The 18,192-nt window shown below is 43.9% G+C and overlaps 2 protein-coding genes across 2 annotated transcripts in view; one reads left to right on the top strand and one right to left on the bottom strand.

The window, feature by feature from the left end:
* lamc1 (laminin, gamma 1) overlaps window positions 1-2,546 on the top strand; it is a 41,851-nt gene extending 39,305 nt beyond the window's left edge. Inside the window, exon 28 of the mRNA XM_051378104.1 lies at window positions 45-2,546. Coding sequence (XP_051234064.1) covers window positions 45-301 — 257 coding nt within the window. The 3' untranslated portion in view covers window positions 302-2,546. The remainder of the gene's footprint in view (window positions 1-44) is intronic.
* Window positions 2,547-2,550: 4 nt separating this feature from the next.
* Window positions 2,551-15,148, bottom strand: dhx9 (DEAH (Asp-Glu-Ala-His) box helicase 9). Its single transcript, XM_051378117.1, is given in 31 exon segments — window positions 2,551-3,317; window positions 3,444-3,526; window positions 3,675-3,875; window positions 4,248-4,363; window positions 4,479-4,708; window positions 4,788-4,915; window positions 5,222-5,383; window positions 5,481-5,592; window positions 5,901-6,061; window positions 6,203-6,355; window positions 6,617-6,690; window positions 6,950-7,044; window positions 7,235-7,448; window positions 7,531-7,628; window positions 8,171-8,327; window positions 8,437-8,519; window positions 8,918-9,059; window positions 9,558-9,749; window positions 9,831-9,908; window positions 10,382-10,543; window positions 10,615-10,704; window positions 11,199-11,335; window positions 12,087-12,133; window positions 13,193-13,341; window positions 13,421-13,537; window positions 13,539-13,591; window positions 13,724-13,820; window positions 13,822-13,839; window positions 13,950-14,090; window positions 14,159-14,317; window positions 15,040-15,148. Coding segments are annotated over 30 exon segments (3,744 nt in total). The 5' UTR covers window positions 14,270-14,317; window positions 15,040-15,148; the 3' UTR covers window positions 2,551-3,174.
* Between the last annotated feature and the right edge of the window lie 3,044 nt (window positions 15,149-18,192).

Genomic DNA, 18,192 nt, shown 5'->3' with positions numbered 1-18,192 from the left:
ATGTTGGGACTCTAAAGTCAACAAATTTTCTCCTTTGTCTCCAGGAAACATCGACAAGGTGGACCTGAGCAAGCTCAACCAGATTGATGAGTCCCTGAAGAGCGCCAAGGGCAAGATGGCCAACAGTGAGCTGGACAGGAAGCTGGCGGAGCTGAACGACGTGGCGCGGACCCAGGAGGACATGATCAACGACTACGACCGGCAGATCCGCGAGATCCGCGCCGACATCACCAACCTCAACGACATCAAGAACACGTTACCCGACGGCTGCTTCAACACGCCGTCCCTGGAGAGGCCTTAACCCCGCCCTCCTCCGTTACCCCCCCTCCACGTCTAACACTCCGGCGAACACGCCGACTTTTACCAAAACAGTTTTTTAAAACTTTTTTTTGTTTTCAGATTCTTGTCTTTGAAGCCAATCTTTCAAACATGGCAGTTTGCAAAAGAGAAGCAGCTTTTACTTTTGTTTTTGTCCGAGACGCAGTGACGTGGTTACGGTAGGATGAACTAAGCGCCGTAGAGAAGCCGTGCGGAGAAAAAACACAACCACAAACCCGACGTGACTGCACCCGTCAGGAGGAAGTTTCACCAACGCAGGAAGTTCCTCGCACTTGTTGGAACGTCTGCTCGTATTTTCTGTCGAACCAGCCGTTACCCATCATGCCTGGGGATCGCTACTTCAGTTTTACAGTTTTCAGTTAGCCAGATGTTGGACTGTCAGAGCGCCACCATGCTTGGCGTTGTTTTATTTTCAGAAACCACACAGTGAAGGAATCCTCTCCTCTTTTTTTTTCTTCTTATTCTTTGCTCCCAAAGCTACGACAGTATTTACACCTCCAACCAATGGGATGTGCTGCTGAGTGAAACCACGCCCACAAACAAAAATGCATTTCAAGATCTGTGTCTCGGGTTAATGTTAGAAGCTTAGCTTGTTCCCACAAGATGAACGAGTCTTTGAGGACTTCAGGTTTCTCACTACGGTCAAACACCATTTCCTGTCTGATGTTTTAACACTACAGTCTCTGTTATTATCTGTCGTCCTCCAGAAGTCGCTGCTCGTCACTGGTGTTTCTACCCACAGACGTAGAAACGTAGATATTCTCCATTTGACGTGTGTCTGAGTGGTCGCCATATTGCGGAGCTCAATACAAGCTAGTTATCAATACTGTGAGATTCAGACTGCACTACAAAATCCACTAACATGATACTGGTTAGAATTAATTCAATCACTGGGGGATCCTTGTTTTGGTACAGAAATCTACATTTTTAGAGAAACCGATGTTTCCCGTTCATAGATCAGAGCCCGCAGTGGAGGTTTTTGACATAGCGCTGATTAGCTCCGCCCCCCCGAGTGACTGAATTAATTACAACCGTATTAGGATACATTTCTCACCTTTTATAAACAAACCACATTTAATGAAAATCGGTACAGAATAAAGTCATAGAGGATTTTGTAGTGCAGTCTGAATCTCTCAGCATTGTTAACTAGCTCTTATTGACCTCCGCAGTATGGCGGAGGTCACAGGCAGCAATGAGTATATAATATCTACATTTCTATATCTCTGTTTTTACTGATCACACGTTAACATTTTCTTCCAGGCTAAATCCAACACTATGCAACTTTGTACATTTTGCGTAGCAAGAATTTTATCTGATACACTGGTGCTAATAATTATTTCAAATGTTATATTTTTGTGTGAATGTTTTTTATTATGACATAGAGTGAGGAGTTTGTTATTTGTGTAAATATATGCTTAAAAAAATGATTCAGGAGTGGCTGATTAAGAAATAAAACTCCAACATGCAAACAGCCACGTTAAGTTTTATCACAATCAATCAACTGAAACCTCCAGGTTAAATATATATAAATATCTATGATAACGTCTGTGGTATGTTATTATTATAATACGCTTGCTTGTATACACGGCTCAGTGTTGCTGCCTCATAGCGATGCCAATATTTCATGTGTTTTATTGATTCTGTGGGTTTTCACACGTTAATTCAACCTAACTGAATATTTTTTTGTTTAGTTTCTTTTTGAGATTTGACCCTTTTTACCGATCAGGACACTCAGTCACACGTTGCTACAGTAGTTATTAATTAGTGTTTTGTGCCTTAATATAAAGTAATCACAGTCCCAATGAGGGCGTCCATGTTTTATTTCACAAATGTCCTTGTCACACCGTCTCCTCACGTCGGTACTGAAGCAGGGTCTTCGTAAAAAACCAGGTCCTGAACAGAGAAAACTTCTCCAGCAGATCGAATATTATCTGAACTGGACTCGTTATCGTCCCTCCATCCAGACGGCGCTCTGCCGGCTGTGCAGCGCACACAGACATGATGTATAAACAGTATTTTAAGTTATAATGTACCAGTTATTTGTATTGTAACCCTGTTGTCTTAGATGGTGATGTATGTGCTGTGCAGCCTGCAGGACTCCTCTGCACCGTGTCTCCAGCCCTGTGAGGACCTGAACGACCCTGTGTGTTCACATGTGCCTGTAAATCCAAACTTAACATTTGAATAATAAAAAATTACTACAGGAAGCAGTTTGTGGACGAGTGCTTCATCACGCTTTTATTCTCTTTCCGTCCTAAAAGACTCGAAGTTTACAGCTGGGATTCTCTTTGAGCTAACATCAGCTTGTAGACAGGTACAGTTTATCTTAAGCCCCGCCCCTTGTGCTCCGTGCTCCAATCCCGTCAACTTCCTCCTTTCCTGTCCTTTGATATGCTACGTGCTAGCTAGCATCATCTATCGTCTAGCTAATCTACATCAACTGTTAGCATCTTAGCTTCAGAGCAAAGCTAGCACGCTAGTTACATCTGCTAGCTAATGTAGCAAAACTGTAGCTTACATTAGACTATATATCTAAGCACAGATTAGCGTAGCACGTAGCACGTAGCACTTGTAGGTACAGAAAAGGAGGAAGTAGACAGATACTAAAAGGGGCGGGGCTTTAACATAACTACATTATTAGCTTAGCATGTTAGCAGTGTCGATCTCTGTGGGACTAACTGGACTATAATGTTTATTGGGGACGTCGAGTTACAAATAATCAATACAAACAAACACGATTCACCAAACAAACATTTTCATTCTGATTATTATTTATAATTAATCGACTTTATAAAAAAAATACAATTACAGCTTCTTTTAAAGTCCTGAAGTGTTTTAATAACCTCCTCTGTAACCTCCTCCACCTCCTGCTCCACCTCGATAACCACCTCTTCCTCCTCCTCCTCCTCCTCCGTGTCCACCTCCTCCTCCGTATCCACCTCCTCCTCCTCCGTATCCACCTCCTCCTCCTCTGTATCCTCCTCCTCCCCTATACCCTCCCCCTCCTCCTCCGTAACCCCCGCCTCCCCTATACCCTCCCCCTCCCCCTCCTCCTCCGTATCCTCCTCCCCCTCCTCTGTAACCTCCTCCTCCTCCTCGGTAACCTCCTCCTCCTCCTCGGTAGCCTCCTCCTCCTCCTCCTCCATCGAAGCGTCCCATCTTTGGAGGTCGAGGCCCATCTCCCATCCTGTGCACAGACGACGTAGGAGAATCTGATGAAGCTGTTCTAGACTTTATTAAAGGGTTAAAGGACGACGAGGTGTGTGTGTGTGTGTGTGTGTGTGTGTGTGTGTGTGTGTGTGTGTGTGTGTGTGTGTGTGTGTGTGTGTGTGTACCTCTGGTTGTTGGCCATCATGTTGAGTCCGGCTGCTGACGGTTTGGAGACGTGTCTGATCAGGTTGAGGAGCCGCTGGTTGGTCTGGTCCATCTGTCTGACGTATTCTGGGTCTTTGGTCACTTCCACCACCAGAGCCTCGAGTCCGGCCCGCAGCGCCGCGACACCGCCCGCCACCTCGTGAGGAATCTTCAGTTTGATCCTGAACGTGAAAGGTTCATTCATACTTTAACATAACGCTACACAATGAACAGCTTCAACCTGCAACCTCCAACGTTGCTCTACGAGCCGCAGAGCCAACGTTACTCTACTCTACGAGCCGCAGAGCCAACGTTACTCTACTCTACGAGCCGCAGAGCCAACGTTACTCTTTTTCTTCGAACCAGAGCCAACGTTACTCTACGAGCCGCAGAGCCAACGTTACTCTACTCTACGAGCCGCAGAGCCAACGTTACTCTACGAGCCGCAGAGCCAACGTTACTCTACTCTACGAGCCGCAGAGCCAACGTTACTCTACTCTACGAGCCGCAGAGCCAACTTTATGCTAAGGTAACTCTCACTGATGGGACCGTACCAGTCGTCGAGCTCCACGATGTCTCCGTCGGAGCTGATCTTCTTGCAGGCGAACAGCAGCAGCTGCAGAGGACTGACCAGGGTCATCCCTTTAGCCGAGATCGCTCGGGTCCGGATCTGATACATAAGCAACCAACCAACAGTTACTACAACAACAACAACAACAACTACAACAACAACAACAAGCTTCCTCAACGAGGCCGTTTACAGCTGGTATCGAGGCGACCTCTACCTTCTCGCTGAAGACGAAGAACGGGGAGGGGTAGGTCATGTCGTGGCTGCTGAAGGGGCAGTTGACGGAGGACTTGTGGATGAGGGCGTTGCGGCCCTCCGTGGTCAGGATCTTCCTCTTCTCTTTGTGGTAGCAGACGTTGGGGTACGAGCCGAAGGTCAGCAGAGAAACCACCACGTCCAGGTTGTTGTCGGGGCCGACCGTGTTGAACATCTGAGTCATCAAACACTCTGACGGGAGACGACGAGAACTGACTCAGAATCAGCTTTAATAAAACACCCAGAGTGAGTCAGTGGTGTGTTCAGGTACCTTCAGGGAATCCAGAGTTGACCAGGATCTCCTTCAGCTGGACTTTGGCCTCCCAAGTCATCCTCAGAGTCGACATGTTGAGACGTTTGTGTTCACAGAAGCGGTTTTCTGCCTCCTCGCCGTTAATCCTGAACACCAACAACAACCATGTTAGCAGGTGAACTGAGAGTGATATTACGGCTGTCTGTGGTTAAACTAAAGGTCTGTCTCTGTAAGGATCCTTTCCATAATGCTGGAAATAATACACTTTTACAAATTAAATAACATTTGATTGCTTTAATTTAAAATATATGAATTACTCTACCACCGATCCCACATCATGAATCATGTAAAAAGCCTCAGCATACTTTAACAGCAGCTGTTGGTTATATAATAACAGTAGAAGTGCTGACAGTTAAACAGTTGCAGTGCATTGTGGTAGTAAACAGGCCGACCTGACGTCGTCCCAGGCCTGGAAGACGGACAGCAGAGCCACGTGATCCGAGAAGCGGCTGCCGGCAAAGTTTCTGTGGACGAAGCCGAGACGTTTGCCCTCGTTGATAAACGGCTCCGGGAAACAGGAGGCGGCTGAGATGGTGCACATGGCGTCTCCGACACTAGAGGGAGACACAGCGGAGACGCGTTTAATGATTTAATGAGAGCGAGATGGGAGGAAAGGTGGCCGTCAGGTGATTCACAAAGACGGGAACTGACTGGAAGATGCAGCCCATGATCATCATCTTCCCCAGACGAGGCTCGATGGGCAGCCGGGCCAGAATCCGTCCCAGAGGAGTCAGCTCATCGTTGGTGTCCAGAGCGTCCAGCTCTGAAACACACAGAGGACAACATGTTCAAATATAACAAATATATCATAAATACCTGTAGACTCTACTTCCAGGATAACAGTGAATAGTGTTTGAGGACATTCAGACAGTTTCTGTAATGTTTACAGTTTATTATTAAATCTGATCTCAGAGGAATCTCAAACAGGGAAGAGTTTAAAGTTACTGAGACAACTAGAGCAACTTTACATGATTCACTCTTTAAAAACATCTTTTTTAAAGAGTTAAGCACTAACTGTCTAATCACTGTGTGTGTGTGTGTGTGTGTGTGTGTGTGTGTGTGTGTGTTTACCTTTCAGGGTGTGTTCGGCCTCGATGACGGCGTCCAGCGGCGGCGGCTCGATGGCCTTGGACAGGAAGTGACCGATGGCTCCGAGTCTCAGCAGTTTGATGCTCAGAGCGACTTCGTGCAACGGAGTCCTGAAGATCTCTGGAGTCATGTGAGTCTCCAGCCTGCATGCACACACACACACACACACACACACACAAAAAAAAAAAAAAAAAAAAAAAAAAAAAAAAAAAAAAAAAAAAAAAGTGAGGATGAAGGATGCTCACCGAGGAGGCGTCAGGAGGCGTTTTGTTAACGGGTCAAACCTCTCAAATCGAGCGTGGCTGCAGAGGTGGAAGCAGAAACCGGGTCGGACTCTGCCGGCGCGACCTTTCCTCTGCTCCAGGTTGGTCTTGGAGGCCCAGACGGTGGCGTAGTTGGTCATGTTGTTGTGGGAGGTGAAGAGCTTCACCTTCTGCCTGAAGGAAGAGCAACAGACTGATGTTCAACCCGTTCACTGCAGTACCAGTACCAACACTGAACAGTCTGCTGACACATACAGTCACATTATTAAAACCATTCAAAGCTAAAGCTGTTCACTGGTGGATGTAGCACACAGCACTACTGGCTACTGCGACAGGTCCCTCCCCAACTGCCTGTTCTTACAGGATGAGGCAGCTAACAGCTCTCTGCTTCCAGTTCTGGACTTCCAGTTCTGGACTGTTCTTGCTGACACTCACTTGCAGGAGTCGATGACGTAGACGACGTCGTTGATGGTGATGCTCGTCTCTGCGATGTTGGTGGACAGAATCACCTGCAGAGGAAACGATATGAAACCTACATCAGAACAACTGGGTTCTTCTAGAGACGGCACCAGAACCATTTTACTAACATTTACTTCTCAAATGAACAAAGTGACACAGATCTGAAAGAAGACACGCAGTATATTTATGTAAAACAGTCTGATTGTGAGGGATGTCATCTATCTACGACGGATGATGTCGTCCCCTCGCTGAGCGAACACATTCAAAGCAAACAGATCTGAGTATTTTCCATCCTGCAGCGTCTCTGACCTTCCTGATGTTGTCGGGAACCGGTTCAAACACCCTCCTCTGCTCCTCCCGGGGGATCTGAGAGTGGAGTGGCAGGATCCGGTACCGGTTACTTCCTGGAAACACATACATCAGAATAACCATCACTGACGTTGTAGTCCACATTTATACTTTCAATGTGAGTTCATTCAGCTAGCTTTGGTCTGTTTTCAGTGTTCCTGTTGTAGGAACTCCTCTCAGTGAACTGGGCTGTCAGCTGTACAGTGATCTGTGTCTCTCCTGTGTGAGACGCGCAGTGCGACGTACCGAAGTGTGGGTTGGTCTCCAGGTGTCTCTGCATGGAGTAGATGAGGTTCCAGCCGGGCAGGAAGATGAGCACGGCTCCGGCCACCTGCAGCGTCTCCATGTACTTGAGGAGAGCCTCCACCAGCTCGAAGGACGTCTCCTTCTCGTTAATCTGAGCCATCGAACGCTTCGTCTCCGCCGAGTACTCCGGACCACAGATCACATTACAGTTAGTCTGCAGAGAGGAATCAACCCTTTATTGTGTGAACCACACAGAGCCACAGAGACAGTATCTATACAGAGAGAGCTGAGCTCACATCATCGTCTCCGCCCTCCTCATCTTTCTCTTTCTTCTTGCGGTCCATCGGCGGAGGGACGAAGTTGGTCATCTGGATGCAGTCTTCCAGGAAATACTCTGGAAAAAGTGTTTTTAATACAAAACATCAGTTTAACTGAAAAGTACAACCGTCTTTATCCTATAATAAACCTCATTAAACAGCGTAGACACAAGCTGAGCTAACGTTAGCAGCAGTTCGGCTCGCAGCCCCTCCGGGACGTCCTTTGTCTGTCCAACAGCGTGGGAGAAGCAGTGATTGTTAAGGTGGAACTGCTTTATTCAGTGTGTTTAAGGTGGAACTGCTTTATTCAGTGTGTTTAGTGGTTTTAATCAGCGGGTCTGTTTGTGTTGGAGAGGAGGAGACCTCTGTGGATCATTGGGCTCCCGGTAGAAACCTCCTGAACCATGAACACTGAAGGAATCCTAACCGGGAGAAGCTGACTGCAATGACGCCAATGGTGGTGAAGACAACAACTCCCATGATCCCACGCTGCTTCACCACCTCATCACACTACCTGTTTTCTTATTGTTAAAACTCTCTGACGTCCTGACTCTGTTTTAAGCTCAGGAGATAAATGAAGTGATGAAGATGAAGATGAGTCTTTACAGCTCAGCGGTACCTTGAACGGGGAATGTGCGTCCGAACACCTCGATGATGGGGCAGTTGAAGAAGTATTCTCTGAACATGGTGGTGTCGATGGTGGCCGACATGAGGATGATGCGGACTTCCGGGTAGGCCTGGACCACGTCTCTGAGGACCACCATCAGGAAGTCCGTCTGCAGAGACACACAGAGGTCAGACAGGCAGAGGGTCAGACAGGAAGAGGGTCAGACAGGCAGACAGACACACAGAGGGTCAGACAGGCAGAGGGTCAGACAGACTCACATTGATGTCTCTCTCGTGGATCTCGTCTACAATAACGTGGCTGATGCCTCTGATTCCAGCTTCAAGCTTCCGCAGCAAAACACCTGAAACACAAACTCACTCATCAACATCCACTCACTCATTGAGTCCACAGCAACCTGTTACTGACTGTATTTACTGTATATTTCATATTCTATTGATCATATGTAATAATAATAATAATATAATAATAATATACACTTTCATTGTGTTGACTGAAATGAACAGTGTTGAGATATAGACAGACTGTGTACATTTGTTAAGCTCTGGCGACCCCTACTGGAGGTCCCACAAAGCTCTCATTATTTTTTTTTCCTAAAAAAAAAATTTATATTTTTTGGGAACTCTTGGGGGGTTCTCACACACAGACACACACAGATACAAACAGACTACATGTTGAGCAGCCGCTCTGCAGACTCTCTGTGCAGCTGATGAAGAGTAACACTGGAGTGTGTTTGCGTACCGACGGTGCAGAAGAGGACGCTGGCGTGGGGTCGAGGGAGGATGGACTCGAAGCGGACGCTGTAGCCGCAGCACTTCCCCAGATCCTCTCCTCTCTCGTAGGCGACTCGCTCGGCCACCGACACGGCGCTGATCCGCCTGGGCTGGAGAGAGGGAGACAGAGAGAGAGAGAGAGAGAGAGAGAGAGAGAGAGAGAGAGAGAGAGAGAGAGAGAGAGAGAGAGAGAGAGAGAGAGACAGAGAGAGAGACACAGAGACACAGAGGACGTGAGCCAACGCTTCGTCCACAAGGTTCTCACAAGCAGCAGATATTTGTGGAGCTTATGGAAACATGACATTTGGTTCATGCATTAATGTGAGGAAGGTTCATCATGGTTGTATTATTGAGCCCTGAGAGCGACGAGGAGACAGCTCATCAGTCAGGTGACTTAATGTTCACTATGTCACAACTTATCCAGAAAGTGTTTTATCATCCATTTCTAACAATGGACCAGTGGCCACAGAACAAATCTCTATAAACATATAAACATTTATTTTTCTGACTGTGACTCTGGAGCCCAGCAGGAGGTTTCTGCTGAGGAGGAGGAGGAGGAGGAGGAGGAAGAAGAGGAAGAGATGTGTCTTTGAGTCGCTGAGCGTTACCTGGGTGACGACGATGTTGCAGTCGGACGCTTTGCCTCCTTTGACGAAGCGGTCCAGGATGTACTGAGGAACCTGGGTGGTCTTCCCGCAGCCCGTCGCTCCTCTGATGATCACCACGGGGTTGTTGTCGATGGCGGCCATGATCTCCTCCTCAAACTGTTTGACGGGCAGCTGGTCGCGGTCTGCCAGGATCTGGAACACACAAGTTCTGTTGTTATTAAAGAGTTGACCTCTGAATAAGGAGGAAGAGGAGCTCATCATAACAGCACTGACCTTCTGCAGGTTCTCGTCATGTTCCAGCTGGTACATCAGCTCGTCATGCAGGTCGCCACTGATCTGCTCCGGAGTGCACTGCAGAGGGAAACTCATTACAGAGCAGCTAACAGCAGCTAACAGCAGCTGTGTTCGTATTGTAACAGTCATAATGATTGATTACATATCTGACAATAAATATTCACTATGAAACCCAAAGCTTTGGCTCCTGGCATCCCGGGGAGTCAGTTAGCTTAGCTGCACGGCTGAAGAGGGAAAACCAGGAAATATTTTCTCCATAAAATCTGATCCAGTTTTACCAAAATCACTGTTGAGCTAGCTAGCTAATGTAGCTATAAAGTAGGTCTTTGTACTCAGTGATGTCATACATTGTCTGTAACGCAGCATTAGTAAACACCTCCGAGTGCAGGATGAGTCACCAAATACTTTCATTGATTATCAGGAAACTCTAAGATACCGTTAAGAACACCTGAAACAGGACTTCCTGTCCCTGTTGGACAGAAACTGGAGGAAAGTATAAAGACAGAGGAGATAAAGACTCAAAGACTTACGAAGGCCAGCGGTCCCTCGTCGATGTTGCTGCTGGTCCAGGGGTTCCAGTTGATCTGCGGCGGCGACCAGGGGACGACTCCGGCTCCACTCTGACGCTGTGACGGCTCGAACGTCGCCATCTTCCCCTGAACGAGAGACACGGGGCTGCCGGGGTCTGCGGGCTGGATCAAAGTCAGGTTATAGAGGGGGAACTCATCAACGCACTGATCAGGGGTCAGTTCTGGTGACTCACAGGTGAGGGGATCTGGACTCCCAGCTCCTGGACGACACCGGCCAGCTGCTGCTGCAGGTCCGGGGAAACGTTGACCTCGAACACCTCCAGCTGGACACAAAACAGACGACAGCACAGAGTGAAACACGAACAGAGAAACACGAAGCAGTGAAACAAGAACAGAGAAACAAGAACAGAGAAACACGAAGCAGTGAAACAAGAACAGAGAAACACGAACAGAGAAACACGAACAGAGAAACACGAACACAGAAACACGAAGCAGTGAAACACGAACAGAGAAACACGAACAGAGAAACACGAAGCAGTGAAACACGAAGCAGAGAAACACGAGCAGAGAAACACGAACAGAGAAACACGAACAGTGAAACACGAACAGAGAAACACGAACAGTGAAACACGAACAGAGAAACACGAAGCAGAGAAACACGAAGCAGAGAAACACGAACAGAGAAACACGAAGCAGAGAAACACGAAGCAGTGAAACACGAAGCAGAGAAACACGAAGCAGAGAAACACGAGCAGTGAAACACGAACAGAGAAACACGAACAGAGATAAGTCACAGTAACATCTCCTGCACACATACAGTCTCTCCCTCCTTCTTCTTGGTGACCCCCGAGTACGCCTCGATGACCCCCAGGTGGTACAGCTGTCGGACCAGAGATAGAGCGCACGACTGCGCCGCCAGCTTCTTGTTGGAGCCGTGCTCTCGAGCCGTGATCCCTACAGAACAGAAACTGCTGTGACCTCTGACCTCAAATGAAAAACATTAAATCAGAACTGAATGTGGAAAGTTACTCAGGGTGAATATTTGAGCCTAAAAAGATCAACTGAGTTTAACTTTGATGAGTTTTTGTTCACCAGAAGCTCTTCAGAGAAATCATTTTATTCCACGCTTTCTTTTTCCTTTAAATGTATGCCGCTTATATTACCCACAATGCAACTCTTTCTCTGGAGCCTGGCCTGGAGCTTCTCTATATACACAGTCACATGGTGTCTCTCTCCCTCTGCCTGTGTTGTATCGCAGCCTCTCTGTGGTTTGTTTCCATAGCCGGTCTGCTCCGACTGAAACTGCTGTTTTTATCATCTACGTCGGTGAATTAAGGATTTATTTCCACCAAACCAGAGTTGGTGATTGTTGGAAACACTAACAGAGACGCTTTTAATGAGTTTTATTCTGTTTCTGTCCACTTTAATGAAGTTACGATGATCTGAAGGTAAAATGAGTGTTTCTGTCTCTGGAGTCTGGTGGAGAGTGATAGTGATATTACGGCTGTTTGTGGTTAAACTAAAGGTTTCATTAGTTCTATACTTTTACATTAAGTCAGTGAATTAAGGATTTATTGTGAACAAAGCAGAGTTGGTGACTGGTGGAAACACTGCTGCCTCTCTGCTGTGAGAAAGTGAACTTCATAAACAACCTTTAAGATGCACACAACGCGTATTCGGAAGAGAATATGTTTGAGTCTCTTACTTCTGCCGAGCTGTCTGACAAACAGCTGCATCTCCGCTATGAAGCTCCTGCAGACACAAACACAAACATCACAGCTTCAATTCCTCTGGGGGTTTTCAAAATAAAAGACAGGGAGAAGCCATGAAGAAGTGAAGTGAACTCACCTGCTGTGCTGCCTGTATGTTTTTCTGCCAGACTTTGGATTAAAATACACCAATGAACGGCTTTGACTCAGGTATCTCCCGGCTGCTCTCTGCCCTGCGGTGAACAGCGACACCAGAAATCACAACCAGACTCCACTGAGCCCCGAGCTGCACCCATGGGACAGCTTTAGTGCACCTAAACGCTGTCCCATGTCTTCCTTCAGTGAGGTTGTGAGTTCTGGCGTCACCTCCAAATATTCAACACCTGCCCGCTTCACCGGCTGAATGTTGGTTGTTTCCCGACAGACTGACAGACCATCATATTATTCTACTGCAGGTTTAATATGCTCTGAGCTTTATCGACTCGCCAGCTTAAAAAACTTATTTTCTGTTTCCCATAAACAAACCAGGATTCAGCCGGTGCCGCCGCCCGCTCTCTGCTGGTTCAACCAGTGTCCACAGTTCTGGGTGTGACACCAACAATCACTGTGAGATCTCTGTGGTGTGGCGCACACACTGCGGAGGTCTCTGGGTTCACAGCAGTGCAGCAGAAAAACATACAGGAACATCCTGACCCACATCTGAACCCGACAGCGCCAACAACTCATTTCACACACACATTTTGATTGATTGTAATTTATGATCCTAATTTGATTATTGATTAACAACGCAGACTTCATTATCTTTAAACTGAATGAGGTTGTCTTTTCAACACAAATTAACCTAGTATATAGCATATCCAAGTACAGGAAGGAGGAAGGTTCGGGGAAATTATTAATAATTTATTAATATCTAAATCTAAAGTTTCTCTATGTTCCATAATCCGTACAAACTGAACGGTGGATTTAAACTTCAAACTGTTTATGTGTCACTTTCTGGACTTTCTTTAATTATTAATCAATCGACTCTGTGTCTTTTATAAACTGCTCAAACTGTGTCGGACTGGATCTGGTCTAAAAGCCATGTGAGTTTTCTGATCCAGACCTGTTGTGGTCCGGTCCCACTTGGCTGTATTTATACTCAGCGCTGGTTTTCTCCTTCTGGAAGAACTGGTTCAGACGGGCCTTGGCGTTCTCCAGTGTCCAGTTACCGTGGAGATTAGCGTTCAGGTCCACCTCCTCCGACTCCAGAGTCTGCGGGGATGAAATACGATTTATTTCATCTGCAAACCAAACTACATTCGCTTGTTCACTTTTCCAACCAGAACCGTACCGCCTGCGCTTCCTGTTCGTCTCTCCGGGCGTAGTACTCCTTCAGGTTGGCTCCTCGGTCCCACTGACCTCCTCCTTCTCCTCCTCCTCCTCCTCCTCCTCCCCCCCCAGTTTCCTCCTCCAGAGTAACCGAGTCCAGTCACTCCTGGTACCGGTCCACTGCTGCTGGCCTCTAACAACAACAGACAAACACACAATCAACCCACAGATTGTTTCCAGGTGTTTCCAGGTGTTTCCAGGTGTTTGTGAACCCTGATGAAGAATAAGCTCTGGTGTTTACATATAATCAGAGAGATCATAATACCTTGCTCAGCTTTGACCATGAGGTGAGGAGGGAGAGGACCGCTGGAAGGGAGGGTTCCCAGCCCGCCACCGCTGCTGCCGCCGCCGCCTCCATCCGGGTTGGTCAGGAACGCTCACCTGCAGACACAGAACAGAGAGTCCAACTGAAACCATGAACCTGGAGCTGTCAGGGTGTTACAGCTGTAAACGCTCTTAAGTGTCCCAGTAGCATTAAATCTTTATCTGACCCCCAGAGCCGGGACCTCTGCCGCTTTCATCTCCCCGATCCGGACCAGGTAGTTGACGAAGTCCCTGGCGGCGTTGCTCTGAGCGTCCTTCTTGTTGGTGGAGTTTCCCATCCCGGTGTAGTTGAAGCCGTCGACGCGGACCTGCCCAGAGGAGAGGTCAGTTATAACGCAGGAGGCGGCGAGCTGAACACCGCGGTCACAGAACTCACCTCACACATAAACTTCTGCCTGTTCTTGTTCCCCGCTGCTCGGATGTCGTAGTTCGGAGTCAGCTTCTTCTTTCCACACCAGGCGTACAGGAAGTTCTTGATGTCCGCCATTGGTGGACCGACGGAGGGAGGAGCTTCCTCCTCTGTACACGGGTTAATCTGAGAAATAAAAAATAAAACTCCCATCAGTTAACGAGTAAACTTGGATCACAAGTTAAATTCAGTGACCTGATCCAACCCAGTGCTGCTCAATATATTAACTCCTATTGTTTTAGTGCTGATGGAAGTTTAACTTTACTTTAGTTACAGTAAATATAAACTGGCATTGAGTTCCCTGAAAATGGAGGGACTAAAATAAAAAGTCTTAACCAAACTCCATTCATAAATCAGGGCATTTTCTGCTTTGCTATCCAAGGGAACAAACTCGACTGTAATGTCGTGACTTTAGACCTTTTAATGAATAAATAAAACGTTCCTTTGTATTCGGGGTGGAACTGGTGGCCGACAGAGCAAACAGCAGCAGGTTATTTCACCAGTGAACTACTGATTCGTTGAAGGTTTACGTTGTGTCAGATTAAGATACTCACTTTAAATTACGAGGTTTTTCAATGGAGTTTGGTTTTCAGGTCTAAACGACATTAAACTCTAACACTGGCATCCTTTCAGAAATAAAGTTATATATATATAAACTACTTCTTCTTCTTCTTCTTCTTCTTCTGTCACTCTACATTCTGTACATCGCCACTGTAGCTAACGTTAGCTTGCTGCTAGCTAGCGGTGCACTCTTTGCTCAGCCGCCATTTTGCAGTGAATTAATAAACTCATAAACCAACAATGTAATAAAGTAAACACATTTTTATTTATTCTCTTTATTAACTCACCCACAGTCCGTCAGGGTGAACACCAGCACAGCCGCTGCAGACACTCTCATTTCCGTGATGGTCGCTAAAGAAGAAGCTGTTCCCGGTAACAGCGCCGCCGCTGGACGGGAGTGGAACTGCTCATTATAATAATACACACACACACACATTATAATAATACACACACACACACACATTATAATAATACACACACACACACACATTATAATAATACACACACACACACACATTATAATAATACACAAACACAATTATAATAATACACAAACACACATTATAATAATACACACTCATTATAATAATACACACTCATTATAATAATACACACTCATTATAATACACACTAATTATAATACACACTAATTATAATAATACACACACATTATAATAATACACACACACACTCATTATAATAATACACACTCATTATAATACACACTCATTATAATAATACACACTCATTATAATAATACACACTCATTATAATAATACACACATTATAATAATACACACTCATTATAATAATACACACTCATTATAATAATACACACTCATTATAATAATACACACACTTATAATAATACACACACTCATTATAATAATACACACTCATATTATAATACACACTCATTATAATAATACACACACATTATAATACACACACATTATAATAATACACACATTATAATAATACACACACATTATAATAAAACACACTAATTATAATGTTACACACTCATTATAATAATACACACACATTATAATAATACACACACACTCATTATAATAATACACACTCATTATAATAATACACACACACACATTATAATAATACACACTCATTATAATAATACACACACACTCATTATAATAATACACACTAATTATAATAATACACACACACTCATTATAATAATACACACTCATTATAATAATACACACACATTATAATAATACACACTCATTATAATACACACACATTATAATAATACACACATTATAATAATACACACTCATTATAATACACACACATTATAATAATACACACATTATAATAATACACACACATTATAATAAAACACACTAATTATAATGTTACACACTCATTATAATAATACACACTCATTATAATAATACACACTCATTATAATAATACACACACACACATTATAATAATACACACACACTCATTATAATAATACACACTCATTATAATAATACACACACACTCATTATAATAATACACACACACTCATTATAATAATACACACACACTCATTATAATAATACACACACACACATTATAATAATACACACACATTATAATAATACACACACACTCATTATAATAATACACACACACACTAATTATAATAATACACACACACTCATTATAATAATACACACTCATTATAATGTTACACACTCATTATAATGATACACTCACTATCTTATCTCACTATATTCACTTATTATCTCATTATAATCACTTATTATCTCATTATAATCACTTATTATCTCATTATAATCACTTATTATCTCATTATATTCACTTTGTGATTCGATCATTCAGGTTAATATTATTATTTTGAGATAATAAGTCAAAATATCAAGAAAGTTTCTCATTATAATAACAGATTATTTTCTGTCACATTGGCATTTTCCTTTTTACAGCACTTTGTAACATTGTTAAGAGAAGGGTTTTATATATTCAGTTATTATTATTATTATTATTATTATTATTATTATTATTATTATTATTAATTACCCAGCTACTACACCAGTAAAACAATTTTTAACTAAAAAAATATTTTCTATATATAATTAAAATATTATTATTATAATAATTTAAAATTATTATAATATATTATGATTATTTTTTATTATAATATATTATGATTATTTTTAATGAAAAAAATACTATTTTTAATAATAATATTTTAATTAATATATAGAATATATAAATAATATATTTATAATAATTTAAAAATATTATAATAATAATAATTTTAAAGCAGCATAATATAATATGATTAATCTGGCTGTTTGGATCAGCTCGCAGTCTGCTGCTCTTTTATCTGTGTTTCCTTTTCTGGTGACAGTAATCTGATTCTGTTATCGGTGATACGTGTTTCAGCAATGAAGCCGAAAACAGTTCAGTTTGTATAACACCGATTCCTAACAGACGTTATCTCAGGACAAACAGAGCAGGTCTAGACTGAACTCCTTCTAACATACAGAGACCCAACAGTTCCCACCATGAGCAAGACCTTGGAGACAGCGGCACACAGATTCAAACAGAATCAGAGGAGATTAAAGGAGTTAGTTTATCAGCCACAACCTCCTGATCCGGCTGAGTTCTAGATTTAGAGGCTAAAACTTTGGTACGTTTACTAAAGTAACATTTTGAATATAATTTTAATAATTTTATATATAACTCTATTACATCATGTATGTTTCTATTTTATTTTGTTATGTGTAGACCTACCTTATGGTACATACAGTATCATATATATATATATGTATTATAAGTGTTTATGACTGTGTGTGGTGGACCTCAGGAAGAATAGCTGATGCTTGTGCTGGTGCTAATGGGGATCCTAATAAACAAACAAACAAACAAACAAACAAACAAACAAACAAACAAACAAACAAACAAACAAACAAACTGTATCTTATCTGAAGGAGCTGCTGGCTGCTTTCTATTGTCCCATTCTAGCACTCGTCCTCCTGTGTCTCTGTGTGTGTGTAGGAAGGTTTTAGCTGCAGTATTACAGACTAACTGTGTGAAAACATCCTGAACACAATAAAGTGATCTCTGATTCTTCAGCTGATATAAAACCTGTAAAATGTGCGACTGTCGGGTTAAAGTCCGTCTGAAACACACACAGTGTCTCAGACAGTCGCTGTTGTTGAAGTGTGAACTCAGAGTTGAGAAATGCAGCTCGAGGATCCAGCCAGGTGTGTGTGTGTGTGTGTGTGTGTGTGTGTGTGTGTGTGTGTGTGTCCAGGGTGTGGCGTTGACACGGTAACAGGAACGAGCCGGGCGTGGCTGTGTGTGTGTGTGTGTGTGTGTGTGTGTGTGTGTGATGGCCTGCGGCGGTGTATTTGTGCAGATTAGCGGTGGGGAAAGTGTGTGTGTGTGTGTGTGTA

The sequence above is a fragment of the Dicentrarchus labrax genome, unplaced genomic scaffold (assembly GCF_905237075.1).
Source record: "Dicentrarchus labrax unplaced genomic scaffold, dlabrax2021, whole genome shotgun sequence".
NCBI lineage: Eukaryota > Metazoa > Chordata > Actinopteri > Moronidae > Dicentrarchus > Dicentrarchus labrax.
The sequence above is the reverse complement of the archived record's forward strand: the minus strand, read 5'-3'. Positions and strand labels throughout refer to the sequence as shown.